At 25.2% G+C, this 19,888-nt stretch overlaps 1 protein-coding gene across 1 annotated transcript; it reads left to right on the top strand.

Annotated features, from left to right (window-relative positions):
- The first annotated feature begins 3,991 nt into the window (after positions 1–3,991).
- On the top strand, positions 3,992–16,804 carry LOC126900870 (probable sodium/potassium/calcium exchanger CG1090). The gene is made up of 10 exons (XM_050676870.1): positions 3,992–4,262; positions 6,294–6,570; positions 7,474–7,708; positions 9,341–9,629; positions 9,693–9,816; positions 9,956–10,165; positions 11,383–11,590; positions 11,658–11,759; positions 12,889–13,020; positions 14,414–16,804. The coding sequence occupies exons 2-10, from the start codon at positions 6,316–6,318 to the stop codon at positions 14,605–14,607; spliced, it is 1,749 nt and encodes a 582-aa protein (XP_050532827.1). The 5' UTR covers positions 3,992–4,262; positions 6,294–6,315; the 3' UTR covers positions 14,608–16,804.
- Positions 16,805–19,888: the final 3,084 nt, after the last annotated feature.

Below are 19,888 nucleotides of genomic sequence, written 5' to 3'. Positions count from 1 at the left end.
TTAATGATAATAAAAAAAACCCAGCACAGGGGGGTCGCGGCACAATTGTGACGTAGTATAGTTGGATCAAGTATAATGATATCTGACAGTGATTAAAATCACTATCAAAAATAAACGCTTCGATGCAAATCTTTAGATAGTGTTTAATTTTAAAAAAATTGGTGTTTTATTCCAAAAGCTACTTGATCTGCTGGTTCCTTATTAATATCTCGATTAAGATAAAGTATGTCGAATGAAAAAAGGTTTATTAAAAAATATTATTTCTCATAAAAAAATTGTGTGGATCTATAAACTTTTCAATAAGTTATCGCATTATAAAGTTAAATATAATATAAATCATAAAATCGAGAATTTTCACACGAAAATAGCATTCGGTAGCCATTTTCGCCGTGAAGACAAGTCCAGAGGTCAAATTTTTTTTTTTCAAATTAAAGTACATTACATTAGCTTTAATTTAAGATATATATAAAAGTGTCAGACCTTCCGGAACATTTTCAAAAGTTAAGTTGAAAAAGTTAATTTTTTGTGAAAAAGTTGTCATTTTTAAACCCCCCCTGTGGGCAGAAAAAAGGTCAAATTTACAAAAAAAATATACCAAATAATAGGTAAAGACATCAAGCATCTATAAAAAAAAACAATTACATTGATATGTTCATTTTTGAAAAAGTTACGGCAGTTTTTAGTTAAAAAAATTGAAAAAATTTCGAAAATTAGCGATTTTTAAATTTGTAATTTTTTTGGAGGTTTCCCCCATTTACGGGGAACGAGGGAANAATTAGCGATTTTTAAATTTGTAATTTTTTTGGAGGTTTCCCCCATTTACGGAGAACGAGGGAATTTTTTTTAATTTTTGAGGTTAATATCTTGAGGTAAAATATATACGATTTGTGATCTTTTGACATATCGCAGAAAGAAATCCGTTAAGTGAGCGCTGAGAAAAAGTGGTGACAGACACACACACACAAAAAAAAAACACATCATAGTAAAACCAATACCTTCTCAGCTTCGCATCAAAGCTAAAAAAACATTATTTATAATTTATATTTATTTTAAAAATTTTTATAACTTATTTGTTATTAGTATTTAGGTATAAATTATTTTTTCTTAATAGCTTAAAAGTTGAAAAATTAAATCAGCTTATGTTCACACCATTATTTTATTAGTTTCGATGCGAAACTGAGAAGGTATTGGTTTTACTATGATGTGTTTTTTATTTTTTTTTTGTGTCTGTTACCACTTTTTCTCAGTCTCGCCGAACCGATTTCTTTCAATGATACGTCAAAAGATCACAAATCGTATCTAGTCAAAGACATTACCATCAAAAATTGAAAAAATTTCCCTCGTTCTTCGTCAATGGGGGAAACCCCCCAATAAATTACAAATTTAAAAATCGCTAATTTTTTCAATTTTTTTTACTTAAAATTGCCATAACTTTTTTATATAGATGCATGATATCGTTACTTTTCATTTGATATATTTTTTTTATAAATCTGACGCTTTACCTGCCCACGGGAGGGATTTAAAATGACAACTTTTTCACAAAAAATTAACTTTTTCCACTTAAATTTTTAAAATGTTCCGGAAAGTCTGACACTTTTATATATATCTTAAATTAAAGCTAATGTAATGTACTTTTTTATTTTAAAAAATTTCGGACTTTATTTTGTCTTCACGGTGAAAATGGCTACCAAGTGCTATTTTTGTGTGAAAATTCTCGATTTTGTATTTTACATTTTTAACTTTATAATGCTATAACTTTTTGAAAAATGTATGGATCAACACAATTTTTTTATGAGAAATAATATTTTTTAATAATCCCTTTTTCATTCGATATACTTTATCTTAATCAGGATATTAATAAAGAAATAGCAGATCATGTAACTTTTGGAATAATCCACCAATTTTCTAAAAATAAACACAAATTTTGAACTTGTAAAATTCATAGAATGGGATACTGTCTAAGGAGGAGTGGAAGGAGTCCCCCTCACAAGCTTTTCATGGGAAACAAATTATGGAAAATGATACAAGGGCCCAAAATTGTTGGCCCCTCCAATAAACATTTTCTGGCTACGTGCCTGGTACTCATTTTCTTAAAAATTACTGAAAATTATTAATTTTTGTTTGGAGATGAATTTTAGTTTAAAAAATAATATTAAGTTGTAAAATAATTTTTTTTATCTTTTTAGAAATAAAAACCTTAGCAAATATTTTCTTAATGGTAACTCATGATTTTAACTTCATAATTTGATAGAAAAAAAAATTATAAATAATTTATTGTTATTTTATATAACATTTTAAAATTAAGTAATTTTAAATTTATTTGCTTATAATATTTCATTATTAAGAATAACAACAGTCTATTTTTCTATTTTGTCACATTAACTAGTTTGTATTAACTATGGTATTATTCAACATATGGAAGTCTTATCTGTAATAATTCATGTCTATTAATAACCGCATACTCTTATATTCAACACAAGTTAACTATCGCACATTATCAGTCATCTAAAAGTAAAATTTTTATCGATAACTATCATTAAAATTGAGTTAATGACCTATTGTAACTGATTATTGCTGCCTCTGGTATTATGAAAACCATTTCACTATAAATCCAAATTTTTAAGTAATCTTAAAACGTAAAAGATTAAACAAATAAAAAAAGTCGTAAGTACAAAATTGCTTATAATGTTTTTCTCTATCATCATATTAAGTTAAAAAATAGGGGTTCCCTTTAAAAAAAATTATTAAATCACATATTATCGTCGAGTTCTTTGACTCAAATAACTATTTTTTTTACAAAAATAAAGTTCTTTGACTCAAATAACTTTTTTTTTTACAAAAATAAAGCATTTTTAATCATTTTTAGAAACCAAACATATTTTATAGATTACTATCTTAATAAAATATCATCTGAAAACATAACTGATTGATAACATTTTTTGGGACAGTTCTACGAAAGTTATCAGCATTTTTATACTTAGCCGCAAAAGAAGTGCAACCAATAAATGTACATAGATAAAAGTAATCACACTTGCGTTTCGACTCCTTTTCATATTATACAATGGCAATAACTTGTGGAGTATTTAAAATTAAATACAATTGATAAACGGATCATATATACTGAGTTCAGTACGGCAAGTATTTAGTTTTTAGTGTTTATCCTACAATTTTACTCTTAACACATGGTCTATCCTTTAATCCTACTTTTTTGCGGTAGCTATCTTTTTATTTTAATGTAAGTCTTAAAGTTTAAAAACTTCATTTGTGCTAATCTAGTTTAAATATAATCTTAGATTGTTCTATTTTTTAACTTAAGAGATTTTATCAAAAAAATTATTTTGTTCCCATAATAAGGAATCCAAATTTTTTGTGAGTGTATTTTTGTTAGTATACAGGTACTTTCAAGTAAACATAATAATGAAATATATTAAATATTTTTTATGAAAATTTCTTAAAATCAATGTCATTTGAAATAAATTTAACCTCGTGAAATTTATCATAAAACAAACAATTATCTCTATGTGGATATTGATAATAGCCTGTAATGGTCCACTCTCATATATTTTTAATAAATGCATACATGTCTATTATTTACTGTCAGTAGTTTATATAAACGAAAATGTGTGCGATATTTTTCTCAGTATTTCATAAAGTAATTTTGAGTTTTATAAAGTAACCTAATTATTTAATCTCGTCATATTCTTGAATTAGGTTGGGATGGTTGACCATTTAAGTGCTAATTGTTACAAATTTCAATAATGAATTTACTAAATGTTTTATTATCGATGTTGTAAGTAACGAAACCTCGTCAGTCCTGCGCAAGTAAAAAATAATAGAGAAAAGAGAAACAAAAATTACCAACGTGAAGATGCGATGGTCGCGGAGGAAGAGGCGGTGGCAAATATCGATACTTATTCGTTTTGTGAATTTTACAGTCTAAATACTAAGGCTGCCGTGGCGTTTGTCGTGCGACGAGTTTGCGCCTTGCCGGTCTATATAATCAGCGCGCATCGTACCCAGTCAGCCAACAGTGTTAGTATTCCTCTCTGTTTCGGCACATTTGTGTGAGTGTTAGATACGATTTACTAAGCCAATCACAATAATAAACTCGTTTTAGTAAGTAAAAATAACCAAATTGAAGTCGTGTTCGGTAATAATAATCATAACAGTAATTCAAATATTTACACGTTGCATTTAATCTCAGCAATCTTGTCTTGTCTTGGTTAAAAGCAAGTAACATATTTCGGACACAAGTCAAAAAGGTAATAAAAACAATATTAATTATAAATGTGAAATTGGCGATTCGTATTATCAGATAATTATTCAGCATGGCGTCAATTACGATAAACTAATACTATTGTCAAAAGTACTTAACGGGTACCGATAAATGTCTCTTGCAGCAATTTTATGTACACAAACGAAATAATAATTGGTTTTTCACAATTCCGTAGCTAGTACTACGTTGACAGGTGTCGGAGTCAATTATATAAAATGAGAGGAGAGGAGACAAGAGCTTATTTCATTCGCAGCTAGGATCCACCACCATATCTTATTAATTCTATATTATGACATAAAACAGTACAGATTATTCTTTTTTTTTTTGACAAGATTAATTTCCTTTAATTAGGATGGAAAAATAAATTTAGTACTAATACCTATGTACTAAAATATTAGTACCTATTATGTACAATAAATTATTAATTAAACAGGTTCGCATTTATTTCATGCTGGCTAGTAAATTAAATACATAAATTTTCGTAAAGTTAGCTTTCACTACACGGCATATTATTTATTATTAAATGTACTGTTTTTATCGATAATATGACGAAGTCATGTCATTATTAATGGAAACAATACGGGCGGCGGTCATAAAGTTCAAACAATAGGGGAAGTTTGACCTAAAGAATTTTGACTCTCAATCAAACAATGATGACTGATAACTTTTTATAACACTACGTTGTATGTATAATTACTGTTTAAATAATTTTTTTTATCAAATTATATTTTTAACAGCTTTTAATGTTAACTATTTTTTCGATTTGAAATTTAAACATTTTGTTATAAGACTTACAAAACGCCGTATTATTTCGAGTGTTCAAATTGTGCAAGAGAATATTAAAAAGAGAAATTGATGATAACATATAGATAGCGAACAGTAGAATCGATAAGACGTTTTGGGGGCGTTTATATTCACCAGCGAATAGACCCTTGTCGTGACTAGTCAATTTAATTAATTTAGTGGAAAATAATGATTTAACTTGGGTTTTAAGTTGTTTGAGTAAATTAATGCTAAGTTCATAAGACTATAGCTACTTAATAATATGAAAAATTAAAATGTTGTAAATGCTCATCTATTTATTAAAAGCTAGACATTTTTTCTAATGAATATAATATATCTTATAATGTTAGAACAAAGAGTTATAATAAAATTATATTTGCTAAAAATTCATATTAGTATGTCAGCCATACAATATTTTTTTTCATATTATAAATAAATATTTTTATAATTAATTGATAGATATAATATTATTTTATTGTTCTATAAACTATTAATTTTTATTTTCAGTTTTATAATAAGTCAAGACAATGATAGTAAATACTTTCAATTAATATAAGGGCACGTACTAACAAATATAATTTTTGACATATAAAATTATGTATGTTTAATATAAAAATAAAGTATAAAAATTGTTAACTAATTAAATAAAGTCTATTGATTAAATAATTTAAAGCTTACTTTTGGAATTAACATTTTTAACTCAATATCATAGTTAAACGCTTGTGAATAATAAAACGTTGATAAAATGTTTGGAATTCACAAAACGCATTAGAGCTACTTGCTTTCTAACTTAATACCCTTTCAAAAAAAAGTCGAGTACATATTCTTTACATTCGAACGTAATGTCAAACAAGCTGTAAAACGAATTGTTATATTTTTTTTCGTCTCCCTTACCCAAAGAATGTCAAGTAATTTAGTCAAAGCTTACAAAATTACACAGAATAAAATGGTTTATGTTCAGATGTTTACGAACTATAATTGATGTTTGTTTTAAATAAAAAACTTTAAATTGACAAAAAACACATTTTATTAAAATGTTCATTTGGTTTTTATTATGAATAGCTTATACTATAATTTTATATAGAATACATGATTAAAACATTACCTTTGATTTGTATTTAAATAATAGTATTTATATCAATACGACTTTATTAAATACAAAGGTTATTATTTAAAGCTTAAGAAAAATAATATAGTAGGTATAAAAATATTTTTTGCTTTTCAATTGTTTCAGATCTCATTTTTACAGTCATCCTATGATTAGACAAAGGAGGCCAAGCCGATCTCGTTCCATTATATTATGGGGTGGTTTTTTACTGTTATATGCCGCACTTACTGCAATCATAGATTGTACAATAAGTACAGAAACAAATTTAACCATAACACAATTTAATGAAGAGAAACAATATTTCACTCCAATAACACCTCTTCATTCATCTACTCTTATTGTAGGTGATTCAAGTTTAAAATCACCAAAAAAAGATGTTTCTACTACTTCTGTTAATGATCTGGTAATTAACTTATCATTGTAACTAATAATTTTAGAGCTTAGTTTAATACTTTTAGCGTCAATCGTAGATAAATTGAGAGAAAATAGTCTTAGATGGTTTGGTCATGTTATGAGGATAGAGGAATTGGATGCTGTAAGAACAGTTATGGAAATGAACGTCGAAGGGATAAGAGGTAGAGGAACACTAGATAGAGATAGAGGGATGTTATTGTATTCGATATGTGGACGGATGATGTGGGAGATCGAGTCAAGTGGAAGTTTAGGATAAGAGTGGCCGATCCTAAGTAGTTCAGATAAAGGCGAGGAAAAAGATAAAGATAAATATGTATTTTTTATGATTTGTGTACTTATATTTAGTGTATTAAAATTTTATAATCGCTCGCTGGTCTACAAGGGTCAATAGTTATAAGTCATTATTTTCTTAATATAGTTAATGCAATTATGATAGTACTAAAAAAAACATTGAAATAATTTAGCATAGTCTACCTAATCTATCGGCTTAACAAATTTATGGTTTTTAAATACATGTTTTACATTGAAGTAGAATGTAAAATTCATTAATTACAGTTTATGGTATAATATTTATTTATATCATCTTATTAGCCTAAGCGTATTATACAAGTTAACAGTAATCTGTTTCATATTAAATGCTTTTGGAACTATTTATCATAAATATAACCGGAGATATAAAATGACATTATTTAGTATTTCAATAAAATATAATATAAATATTTATTTTAGTAATCGATTTTTGTGTTAAAATAGTATTTTAAATGATAAATATATTTAATGATGATTTTGTAATAACCAATTATTTTTTTTTATAACATAAAGATATTAATCAAAATCTAAGAATATAAGAAAAAAAATCAATTCAAAAAATAATTTTACAATTTTTTATTAGAAAGTATCGTTATCATTGCCAGTGAACTCAACAATTAGTAACGTTACTACCACAGAGACCTCTGAGATATGTACTCCACCAGCTATAAAACAGTTTCCACGTCCATTTATGAGACCACACATTAGACGAAGAGGAGGCGTTATATTCCACATAATACTTTGTATTTACAGTTTTTTAGGATTGGCAATAGTTTGTGATCATTATTTCGTCAAATCATTGGACAGGATTTGTGAAGGTATTACTTTTCACATATTTGATTTTCAAATGTACTAATATCGGGCGGCGGACCGTATAGGCAATTATACTACACAAGTGAACCATACTATTAAATATAAAATATTATGAGACAAATATAATAAGTATATAAAACTTAGTTAAATTTAAAATTATTGGCTATCAATATTTACAATACCTTTAATGAATGAACAATTTTCGTATTTTGATGGAAATAAGTTTAGAAAACTCGATTGAATTTAAAATTATGCTTTTTTCTTAAAGAGATTATAAAAAAACAAAAATTATTTTGAAAATTATTAAATGAAATATTAAGGAGACTTGTGTTCCTCAACAAAAAAATACAAAAAAAGATATATTTTTGCCAAACGTTCTAACTCAATATTTAATTTTCTTTAAAATTAAGATTTTTGATAACTATAGAGATTATTATGAAAAAACTAATTTTATAAATCATATCTCTAAAGGGTATTCAAGGTATAACATTTTACGGGTTACCTTAAACGGCACGTGTAACAGAATATACTCAATGTAGTTAAAAGTGAAAATGTACAAATAATTTTGTAGGTATTATGATACCTTTTATTATATAGTCCCATACTTTAAACCTTTAGAGTTAGACCATATGCAACCTTTAAACTTGTATGAATAATTTTCTATTGATCAAGTCAAGGGAATGTCACCATAAAAATAGTATACGTGTTCTATTATTATAAATAACAAAAACAAACTTTTTTGACCAAATGAATAATAAGTATCTTAGTATGTGTTCGACATCCGTAAAAGATGGTCCAACGTCTTAACATCTGACGAAAGTCATTTATGTACGCACACATAAAACTTGTTCTAATCATATCATTAACTGTGTCATTGTTGTTAATTAACGGTCGTTGTTCAGGCCGAATTTATTAGCTAATTATTGTTTTAATGTGAGTGTTACCGTTTTGGCATGTATATTTTTGTTATGTGATCGTAGACCTGTTGTTTTGATTCGCCGGCAACAAAGGAGTTGGATATTTCAATAGAAAGACGATGTATGAGTCAGGTCGAATCTACATAATTATTATTGTTATAGTTTTATTATTTTTATAACTCTCATTTTTCATAATATTTATATTGATATATGTACAATTCTACTAACTACATATAATAAGTGCCCTAATGTTATGTTAGTTAAAAAGGAGGTGTAATACAGTTAAGCATATTTATGTATTATATTAGCGTTATTATATATTTTCATCTGTATGTGGGGTAATATGATCTACAAAATTACCCAAAAATGATATGGACCAAACGACCGCCTTATAGGAAGCCGTTGGCGAAATATTATGACTTTATTTTTTACACTATAAGCGTTAGGATTAATTATCATAATCATCTAAAATTTGCTTTATTAGTTAAAATATTTAATAGAATATATAATTGCTTTCTACTAGGTGTAAATATCTATGAATTGAAGTATTTTGAATTGTTAGTCCATTACAGTAGAAAAAGACTGTAAGGATAGACCCGGTAACAATATCATGTTAGATGACTTGATCTTGTGTTTTAAATACATGTATATCACAATATATTTTTATTATTAGTTAAATATCAATACTTAATGAAATATAATGATTAACCTTTTTTGTAGAACTTAAAGTAAGTCCTGATGTTGCGGGAGCCACTTTCATGGCAGCAGGTAGTTCAGCACCAGAGTTAGCTACAGTAATAATAGGAGTCTTTTTGGCTAAAGATGACATTGGTGTTAGCGGTGTTATTGGATCTGCTGTGTTTAATATTATGTTTGTAATAGCGATTTGTGGGCTGGCTTCAACTACAGTAACATATCTGAATTGGTGGCCTCTTTGCAGAGATTCGTTTTTCTATACTATTAGTATTCTCATCATGCTATTAGCAATATACAATGAGACAATCACCTGGTAATTTTTAGGAATTCATTCAAGATTGTGTTAAGGAGGGTATACCTACCTCTTTTTTTTCAGGATGGAGAGTTCTCTTTTGTTGTTAACTTATGTGATATACTGTGTAGCCTTATACTATAATTTATACTTAGAAGCATGGGCTAACACGTGGAATTTACCATTTCCGCCTAGAAATCATGGACAAGTAAGTTATTAGAAAATTACTCGATAAAATATTATTTTTCATTTTTTCTTCAAAATTGTATGTGTTAAATAAAAATCAATAATAATTTTGATAGTTAAAATAAAATTAATGACTCGCTATAAAAAAAAATTTGATGTAGATAAATGAACTATTTACTGAAAAAACAGTTCTTGAAGGAGACGGGGAAAAAGTTCCAGAACAGATACAACTAACGGGTACTAAAAGTCAAGGGTATGATACAACAGGATCTACAGGTTTGGATCAACAAGAATTAAATCAAGAAAAATCCAAAACCCGACCACAAAACCCAGATTTTTATGTACCGAAAGAATACCAAGAGGATAATGAAGTAAGCTAAAATAAATTTTAGTCATATTAGTGTTATAATTCAAATAACAAAAATTAATAAAATAAAAAATAAATGATAATAATAAAAATAATGATGGGGACTTGGGTTTTTGTATATAGTGAGAACCTGGTGTTGTGGTTCTATCGGGGTCGTATGGTTCGAGGGTTTAGAACGACAAAGACAAGTAGATATAAAAATAATAGACGTAGTACCTCTATTCGATAAACTTTTGTCTGGTTAGTTTCTAATGTCCTAACTAAGAGGCAACGAGACGGCAGAGCCAGTCCACGAATACCATATAACGTGATTATGTATAACTTCTTTAACCAACCAGTCAAAATTGACACTTTAAGATATTAATTTAATAAATGATCTATTGCTTTGTCATCCTTTACTCACACTTATTAACTCCAAATAATTGGGATAACATAAAATTTCTTACTTCTTTTATTCTTGAAAATTGCTGTAAAATGATTTGATAAATATCTCGATATGTTTATATATGTTTAAAAGTATTTAATTCGCACTTCTTCAAAAGATAAATAATTAAAACGAGTTCTTTTCATATATATATAAAACGCGTAAAAGTCAGCCGACAACAACACAGGGCTGTGACTGATAATTATTTCTATTTATTCTTATTTCAATTCGGAGAAAGCGAACTCTTGCTCGCTGTCACTCCATGGAGTCTGAAAGGATTTCAGTGCTTTTTATAGTAAAATGATAGTACCCCCAATCCAGGGATATTGTTGTCAGCGCTTTTAGTGATCTTTTTAGTTTATTGTGTTTAATTATACATTACATGATTATTATATTGAGATAACATATTTAACAATTGATAAATTGACATATATATAAATAATAAGAAATTGTGTTGAACATCGTATTTGTTATGACAGATAAATTATTTGTTTGTTTATAAATTATTTAAAATACAGATTATACATTTTTCATTGATAATTGTAAGATACTTAAAGCAAAGCATTGAGCATATTACGACATTAGGTTTCCTTTTACAAAATAAAAATGCAAAATTGAGAATATCTTGGTTTTGTAATTTTTTTTTTATCTCTTGCCATAAAATGTTAATTCTTATGAAAAAAAAATTTGTTTTTATAAGAATTATTTAATAATTTAAAGTAATAATACTAATGTTGAGAATAAAAAAAGAAAATTGTCCGTTATTCAATCTAAATAAAATATCTTATTGTTAATAGCCTGACCCACTAGTGAAACCTAATAATGCAACTCTCACAGAGCAAATTCAATGGGCAGTATTGTTTCCTATTTATTATCTATGCCATTATACCATGCCAGACTGTCGCAAAGAACAATTCAAAAGTTGGTACATTTTAACGTTTATTATATCAATGTTTTGGATATCTGTCTATTCATATATAATGGTTTGGATGATCACAGTAATAGGTCAGTTAAAAATTAAAAATTGATACTTTTTTGTTTTACATTTTCTAATTTTTTACTTTGTGTTTAGGAAATACTCTTGGAATACCCGACACTGTTATGGGCCTTACGTTTGTCGCAGCTGGAGTTAGTGTACCGGATGCGTTATCAAGTTTAGCCGTCGTTAAAGAAGGTGAGACAAATGTATAAGAAAATTAAGATTGTCTTTACTTCAATTTTTAATTTAGTTGATGTATTTTATCACAAAAATTAGAAATACCTCTATGATATTTATCCAGAAAAATTTTTGAAAACGAATAAAATAATCGTATAAAATAAAATAAAATAAAATAAATTTCTGATTTGAATAATGGTCATGATGAATACAGTCTTACCTAATATAATCAAATAGCAATTTCAATTTTTACAAAATTTTTTAAATGTTTTGAAACAAATATTGTGACAATATCACAGAAGCATAATAAAAAAAACTATATCACAGTGGGGTCGCGGCACAGAGGAGACGTGGCATAGTTGAGTCAAGTATAATGATATCTGACAGTGATTAAAATCACTATCATAAGAAATACTTTAATGCAAATATATAGATAATGTTTCATTTTAAGAAATTGGTGAATTATTCCAAAAGAAAAATGAACTCAAATTATTTTTTTTTAACTTTAGTACGTTAAATAAGTTTTAATTTAACATATATTTCAAGACAAAGTATTTCAGGAACAATTTTAAAAGTTAAGTTGAAAAAGTTCTAGTTTTTAATTAATTTTAAATATACTAAACGTATTTCAGAGGTATACACCCTAGAAATACGTCTGGATGATTTTGTAGCGCTGGATTCTAAAATTAATGAAAAACACAAGATGGGTTTATTCTTAAATCATTTAGTCTATAAGTAAAAAAATCAAAAGAAATTTTTTTTACATCAAGAAATGATTTATTTATAAATAGATCATAGTCTAAGTATATTTAAAACCGTGCCCATTTATGTAAAAGGTACAAAAGTAAATTTACCACTTTCGAAAAATGTATTATTGCCTTTGATTTATCAATACGAAATAAAAATTAATTAATATAGTAGTTTTGTTCAAAAATAAAGAAAGCTACATATTGATTATTTAGGAAAAATTGACTAAAAAAAAAAATGATCATTGGATACTTTTTTTACAAACTACAAACCGAATTTCTACACTTGCGTATGAAGTTTCTTATTATTACATAATAACGAAGTTAAATACAAAAAAATTGTAAAAGTTGAGCGTAGAAAAAAAAATTTAAATATTAAAAATTAATTTTATGATATTTAGGATATGGTGACATGGCTGTTTCTAATGCAGTGGGTAGTAATGTTTTTGATATACTTGTATGTTTGGGATTACCTTGGTTCCTTCAAACTGCCATATTTAATCCAGGAAGTACTGTAAAAGTATACAGTAAAGGTGAGTTTTAAGCTAAGAAATTAATAAAAACATAACCAAATTGAGAACTCCTTCCTATTTATGAAGTCACTTAAAAATTATAATAATTAATAATTGATTCTAATATAACAACTTACTTGTAATAATTTAACAGCAGTTTTTTTTAATATGTTCATGGATTTCAGACATTTTCAAGTTTATTAGAATTTTATATATCAATAATAAGTATTGTGTGATACAGTGTGATTTACTAAAAATACTACCTCTTATTTTTTTGGTTAAATTATGACTTTATAATAATATACTGATTAAAATTTTTGTTTATTTACATTACCATAATAAACATCTAGTTGTAAGAAAGAAGATTTTAGGGGTAACATTAAAAGTGAAATATGAACCAATATTATTTTTCTACTACCATATAAATGGGAGATGGATAAGACAAAATTTTTAACTGGTCAATAATTAGTTTTGTATACTATTTTTTGAGTTATAATATTTACTTTTAGGCAAGAAGAGTGCGCAACGTAGAAGAATTCTTGTCGTTTAACACTATCTTACACCTTACATTTTTTAAAATTTTTAAATACTAATATAACAAAAATTAATATTACAAAACTAGTTATCAATGATTCAAAATTTTAATTAGCCCATTTTCCATTTAGTAGTAAAATATAATAATAAGTTCCCATTTAACTTTCGAAAGTTATCCCTAAAATTTGTTTCAAAAATACTGTTTTCTTAAAATAAACTTGATATTTATTATGGTTAATAAAAATATATCGAATTTAAATTTTGACATTATTATAAAAAAATCCTTATTTAACAAAAAAATAGGCAGTACCATTCTTTAAAAACTACTTAGATAAGAAATTTATTCGGGATATTTGTTAAAATTTTAATTACAGTAATGCAATTTTTGTTGTAAATTTGAAAGAAAACCCAAATAAATTCTGCCAAAATGATATCAACTTAAAAAAGTTTATTCGGTTAATTATATACATAACCCAGGTCCACGTGTGGTAGCGGCAAGTGTTACCCTTTGTCCCTGGTGGAAAATTTATAGTTCATTAGGGGGCGTAAAATATTTACGTAAAAATTTGTCGCCTAAAAAATGCAATTACTATGTTTTATTTATTATCGAAAAAAATATGTACCGTGGTCACGATTCTACTAATTATAAAATTTTTTTCTCAAAGGAGCGCCTAAAAAAATTGATTAAGGGCACCAAATGTCCAAATGGAGAACTGACATTATATTTAATTGATGTATAATATTACACAATAATTCTCTTGATATAGCTAATCATAAAATTTCTAATATTTCTATAACTTTAAGTACTATCTATGTTATTAAATTAGTTTATAGATATAAAAAAAAGATTTTTTTTTATCAAAAAATGATTTCTTTTTAGGTTTGACCTACTGTACTTTAACACTTCTTTCTACCGTTGTTTTCCTATTGGTAGCTACTCATATGAATGGATGGAAATTAGATAGAAAATTTGGAGCTGTTCTAATGTTGTGGTATTTGATTTTTATTGCTATTGCTAGTTTATATGAGCTTAATGGCACAATGAATCCGCCCAGCTGCTTAACAGATTATTAAATTATTAAAGTTAAATTTCATCTTATTATAGATTATTTACAAATAATTATTACATACAACTTATTTTTTGATTTTTAATTGAGTTTATTAATCATAATTTCGTTTGAACTATTATTAACCTGTCGCATTCGACAGTTCAGCGTCCTGTGATTTTTATATGTTAATTAATAATGTATGTCATGAATAAAAGTAATGTTATTAAGATACTACTGGAATGCGTTTGAAATATCTATAAAATCTAATAACATAAATTTATGTGAGATGATTTGTGTTTAGTACACGTACACAATATTAAGTATTTAATGTATTTATGATTGCTTTGGTTAGTAAAAATTGAATAAACCAGGATAGAATAATATATTGAATTGTGTTTCTAGTCAGTCAACGTAGCATTTATAGCACGATTATTATTTAAATGAAAATATTTATATTATTATTTTTGAATATATTCATTGAGAACTTTAATTGATAAATTATATTATTTAAGACTTTATAAAATGTATTACTACTAAATTTGTTTTTTTATATTTAATTCATTGGTTGTTATAAATATTTTTCTTATGCATAAAACCGTGTAATGTTATGTACTTAAAAATAACAAAGTGCCATAAATCATTAAATGTTTTTAAAACTAACAATTAATGGATGATAAGCTTATCTTTTTAATTACTGCCATTACTGTTTTCTTGTTAATTTTCAATGATGGTTCTTTTATTTTTTTTATTTTAATATAATATTTAAATTAAGTATAATAAATAATTTAATGATGACAATAATTAGATGATAATTAAAATTAAAGTTATATATGTTATTATTAGTTAAATAATAAAATGTCTGATTTTAATAATAATGAATGTCTAAATGTATTATATTAATGTAAGTTATAAAATGTTTATTATTATGGTTAAGTTTTGATCTTTAACAAAACTTTGAAAAGAGAAGAATAAATTATAATGTAATGTTAACAAAGACAAGCAAATCAGATTAATGCTACATCACAAACCTTTTATAGAAGTTTTTTAAGTTAAATCTGTTTTTTTTTATAAAATACAGTAACTTACTTATTTTATCTATAATATTATAGTTTTATTAAAAATTTATTATTTTTATTCTATAAAAAGGGTTTATAGTTTTAATTATACAATAATATGATTTGCTATTATTTAATAAAATTAAGCTTCTCTATAAAAGAAGAAATACAGAAGTTATCCATAAGAAAACAGTACATATTGGCCATACTCTGTTATATTTCTTAAATATTTTTTTTTTATAATTTGTCATATACACTTCTCTTTATTTACTGGGTGTAATCAAGTTTTAAATTAGCTTATAATACTTATATTTATTTGTAATATATTCCTTAGTTATATGAACTAAATTATAATCTAGGTTATTTACTTTATTATTTTATATATTGTTATACCTTTTTGTGTGAAAAAGGCTGAATTAAGTATTATTTGAAATGTTAATAACCTTAACAAAACTATGTAGCAAAATAAATATACTATAAATATTAAATATTGTTTTACTCAATAAAAAATTATTTATTCACAATTTAAACAGAGACAGTTTTTGTGAATTCAATGAATTTGGCACTTTTTAAGAGCCAGTTGGCTTTCATATAAAAATATCGACAAATATACTTAAATCACCTCTATTTTTTTGTATAATTACTTGTGGGTACATTGATCATACTTATTAAATATTATTCTTTATAATAAAATTTGAATATTTTTAATTAACAAATTTATTATAAATTTAAAATTATGTAAATTTTCTTATTGATTATTCAATAAATTAATAAATTGTTTAGATTTGTTGTTGAGTCTGAAACAATTTATAGAAAAATTAATTTTGTTCTATAATTTAAATAAATATATAATATATCTGTGCCTGACTGATTTAATAAAAAGGTTAAAAATGTATTAAAGCATAGTCGTGTTTAAAATTTTGCTATAATTAAAGAAAATATTATTGTATAAAATATTACATTTTAGAACATATAAATAATGGGTGTCCATTTGAAGTAGAAGTGACGACTCCTTTCAATTTTTCTGATTACTAATAAAAAAAAAATAGTTAAGTCTGCAACCTTTGAAAATTTTACAATAAGTATTATGCTATTATTTTAGTTTTTATTATTGATAAATAATAAATTTATTATTGGGGAGGGTGATTCAAAAAATTTTTAGTTACTGTGAATTTTATTTTAAATAATTCTAACAAAAGATACCTGTTAAGTCATTAAGTACATGAAGTTTTTTCAATAAAAGTTTATTGAAAATATATACTCCCCTCTTGATTTATGTCATATGGACGCCCATATATGAGATACAAATTAGAGTTTTATTTAAGATTGCTTGTATAAATATGTATACACCTAGTATTGTTTACTAATAGCAGAGATAAATAAAAAACTTAATAGCAATATTACTCACACAATACTTCATCTTAAAGAGATTAAAAAATATTTTTTTGTTTAATTAGATTATAAGTTAGGCAATACTTAAGTTTAACAAATGACCTTTTATTTTATTCAGTAAGGTTTTAGAATTGATTATTTGATTATAAAAAGCTATCTGTGGCGTAGTTGTAATTCTTTATGATTAACTTATATAAAATTTTATCCTGTTCCTCTTAGGGGTTGATGCTTTCATTATTTTAAGAAGGATAACCTAGGATTTTTTGACAATTGAGATAAGTTTAAGGTGAAACCGAGATAAAGTAAAAATTTATCTACCTTATTCCTTAAGTTTTGTCTCTATTTTTTCTAAACAAAAAAATGTACACATATTGCATACTTCTATAACCAATAATAAGGGCTTAAATTGTTTACATTTAACCGTATCTATGCCACTGATAACTATTCTAAAATCTGAATAGTTTTTAAGACAATTATTTATAAAACATCAAAATAGAAAATATCTTTAGTTATAATAACCGAACTAAAAATTGTATTGTAAATTATTGTTAACGTTTTACTAGTGATTTATTGTATTAAAAAAATGATATTGATGATTGCTATACAAAAATAATAACTTTAATTTATACATTAAATACTCATATAGTAATTATATAATATAATATTGTTAAAAATAAATGTTAAAAAAATTAATATTCGTGAGTTTATTTTCTTAAATAAAATCCATCTGTTTTATGTTATCATTTTGCATCTTACTAATAATTCATAGTTGAGGCAGTACACTCATAGTTGAATAGTACTTTTTAAGAGTTTTTAATCTAAAGTTAACTTTTCCCTTTCTGAGCGCAATAGTAGCCGTTACGCAAATGTCATTGTATCAAGCCTAACTAATCAAATTTTTACAAAGTGATTATTTTATCCAGTATTGAATTCAGAGATTTTTTGGAAGCTATAAGCATTGATGCAATCAAAATATATATTTTCATAAAATTACTAAAAATTTAATGAGCTAATTTGAACCGACTGCAAAACTTAACGATTCGCCTAATATAAATATACGTATCGTCGCACTATACAAGTCGATGAAGTTGTATCATAATGTTAGTAAACTTAATTTCCAATCATACATAAAATATCCAACCATAAACGTAAAAAAACTTAAAATATTACGCATTAAGGTCATTGTGATACCAAGAATAATAATTCAAATGGAATGTTACGATTCTACTTTATTATTTACTACTTTGTTGTTTAATTTTAAGAAACAACTGCCGTTTGTATCACATTTTTAAAAAATTCAAATTATTTGATTACTCTAAAAATTAGACATAAAGTTTTCATATTTAAAATAGTGGTTAAAATGTTCTGTTATAATTATAAAGTTTATAGTTAAAAAATATAGTAAAACAGAATAGTATAGATATATATACGGAAATTTATTTAAAAAATATATATGTAGTGTTTACTTTCAATAGTATAGATTTATTGTGTGAAATAACGTCATGCTTTTAAATTATTTGCAGGTAATATTGCAATGTTTCAGTAATTATATACTTTGCACAATATAAACGATTATGTCTTTGTATAAACAGACGATTCATATTTATGCAAATATTGAATAATGAATATGTTGGTAGTGTTATTTATTATTTAGTAAATAAAACATATATTTTATTTTATTAACAATAAAAGATTATATTTTAACTATTCATTAGAAATAAAATACGAATGGTATTATTATTGCAGTTAAAACATTTAAAAAATAATTATTTTTCAGAAATAAGCTTTCTTTGATTCACGGTAGTTAAACATTCAAAGTAATCATGTCGTTTAAAATGATGTACATACAGGGTGTTCGATATTACATAAACATCGAGTTCTTTTTTACTACAGATAAAAAATTAAACTGTTTTATAAAAATGGAGACGACTTAAAATTTAAATATTTCTTATGAAATTATGAATAGTAAATAATAAGTTAACAAGATTTAAATTAAACACTTAATAAATCTTAATGTTTTAAAACTGATGATATAAAATTATCAATAAAAATAATAATAAAATAATTTTATCGCTTATATAGGCCGACATAAAACCAACAAAAATACCCAGCACAATGGGGTCGCGGCACAATGGGGACGTGGCATAGTTGGGGCCAGTATAGATGAAATCTGACAGTGATTAAAATCACTATCATAAGTGACGCTTCAATGCAAATCTGTATTTAATCTGTGGGGATTCAAAATGACAACTTTTTCACAAATAATTAACTTTTTTAACTTAACTTTTGAAAGTGTTCCGGAAACGAACACTTATATATATCTTAAATTATAACTTATGTAATATACTTTCTTATGGAAAATAAAATTTTCGTACTTAATTTTGTCTTCACAGTGAAAATAGCTACCAAATGCTATATTTGTATGAAAATTCTCGATTTTATATTTTGCTTATTTAACTTTATATTTATAAGATTTTTTGAAAAATGTATGGATCAATACAATTTTTCCACGAGAAGTATTATTTATATACATCTTTCATTCGACATACTTTTTTTTTAAATCGGACCATTTACTTATATACGGGGGGGTTAAATTAAAGCTTATGTAATATACTTTCTTATAGAAAAAAAAATTTTTGGACTTTATTTTGTTTTTATGGTGAAAACGGATATCAAAGTTAATAAAAAAATAAGATTTTTGTAAAAAAAAAATTTTTTATATTTTTAAATTTACAAAGCTATAACTTAAAGATAAAAATTAGTACTGTATATATATATATATATATAATTTATTTATTACACTTATAAATCATAATACTTGTAATCAGAATATAAATAAGGAAATAGGAGATCTTGTAG

Source organism: Daktulosphaira vitifoliae, unplaced genomic scaffold (genome assembly GCF_025091365.1).
Source record: "Daktulosphaira vitifoliae isolate Bord-2020 unplaced genomic scaffold, ASM2509136v1 Scaffold_3, whole genome shotgun sequence".
In the NCBI taxonomy this organism is placed as follows: domain Eukaryota; kingdom Metazoa; phylum Arthropoda; class Insecta; order Hemiptera; family Phylloxeridae; genus Daktulosphaira; species Daktulosphaira vitifoliae.
Note: the sequence above shows the minus strand (reverse complement) of the source record. Positions and strands in the feature narration are given on the sequence as shown.

Excerpts from the sequence above, each read along its gene's own strand:
- LOC126900870 (XM_050676870.1), top strand. The coding sequence starts at position 6,316 with ATGATTAGACAAAGGAGGCCAAGCCGATCTCGTTCCATTATATTATGG. Across the intron at positions 9,630-9,692 it reads TACAATGAGACAATCACCTG|GATGGAGAGTTCTCTTTTGT; the intron begins GTAATTTTTAGG and ends CTTTTTTTTCAG. Across the intron at positions 10,166-11,382 it reads AATACCAAGAGGATAATGAA|CCTGACCCACTAGTGAAACC; the intron begins GTAAGCTAAAAT and ends TATTGTTAATAG.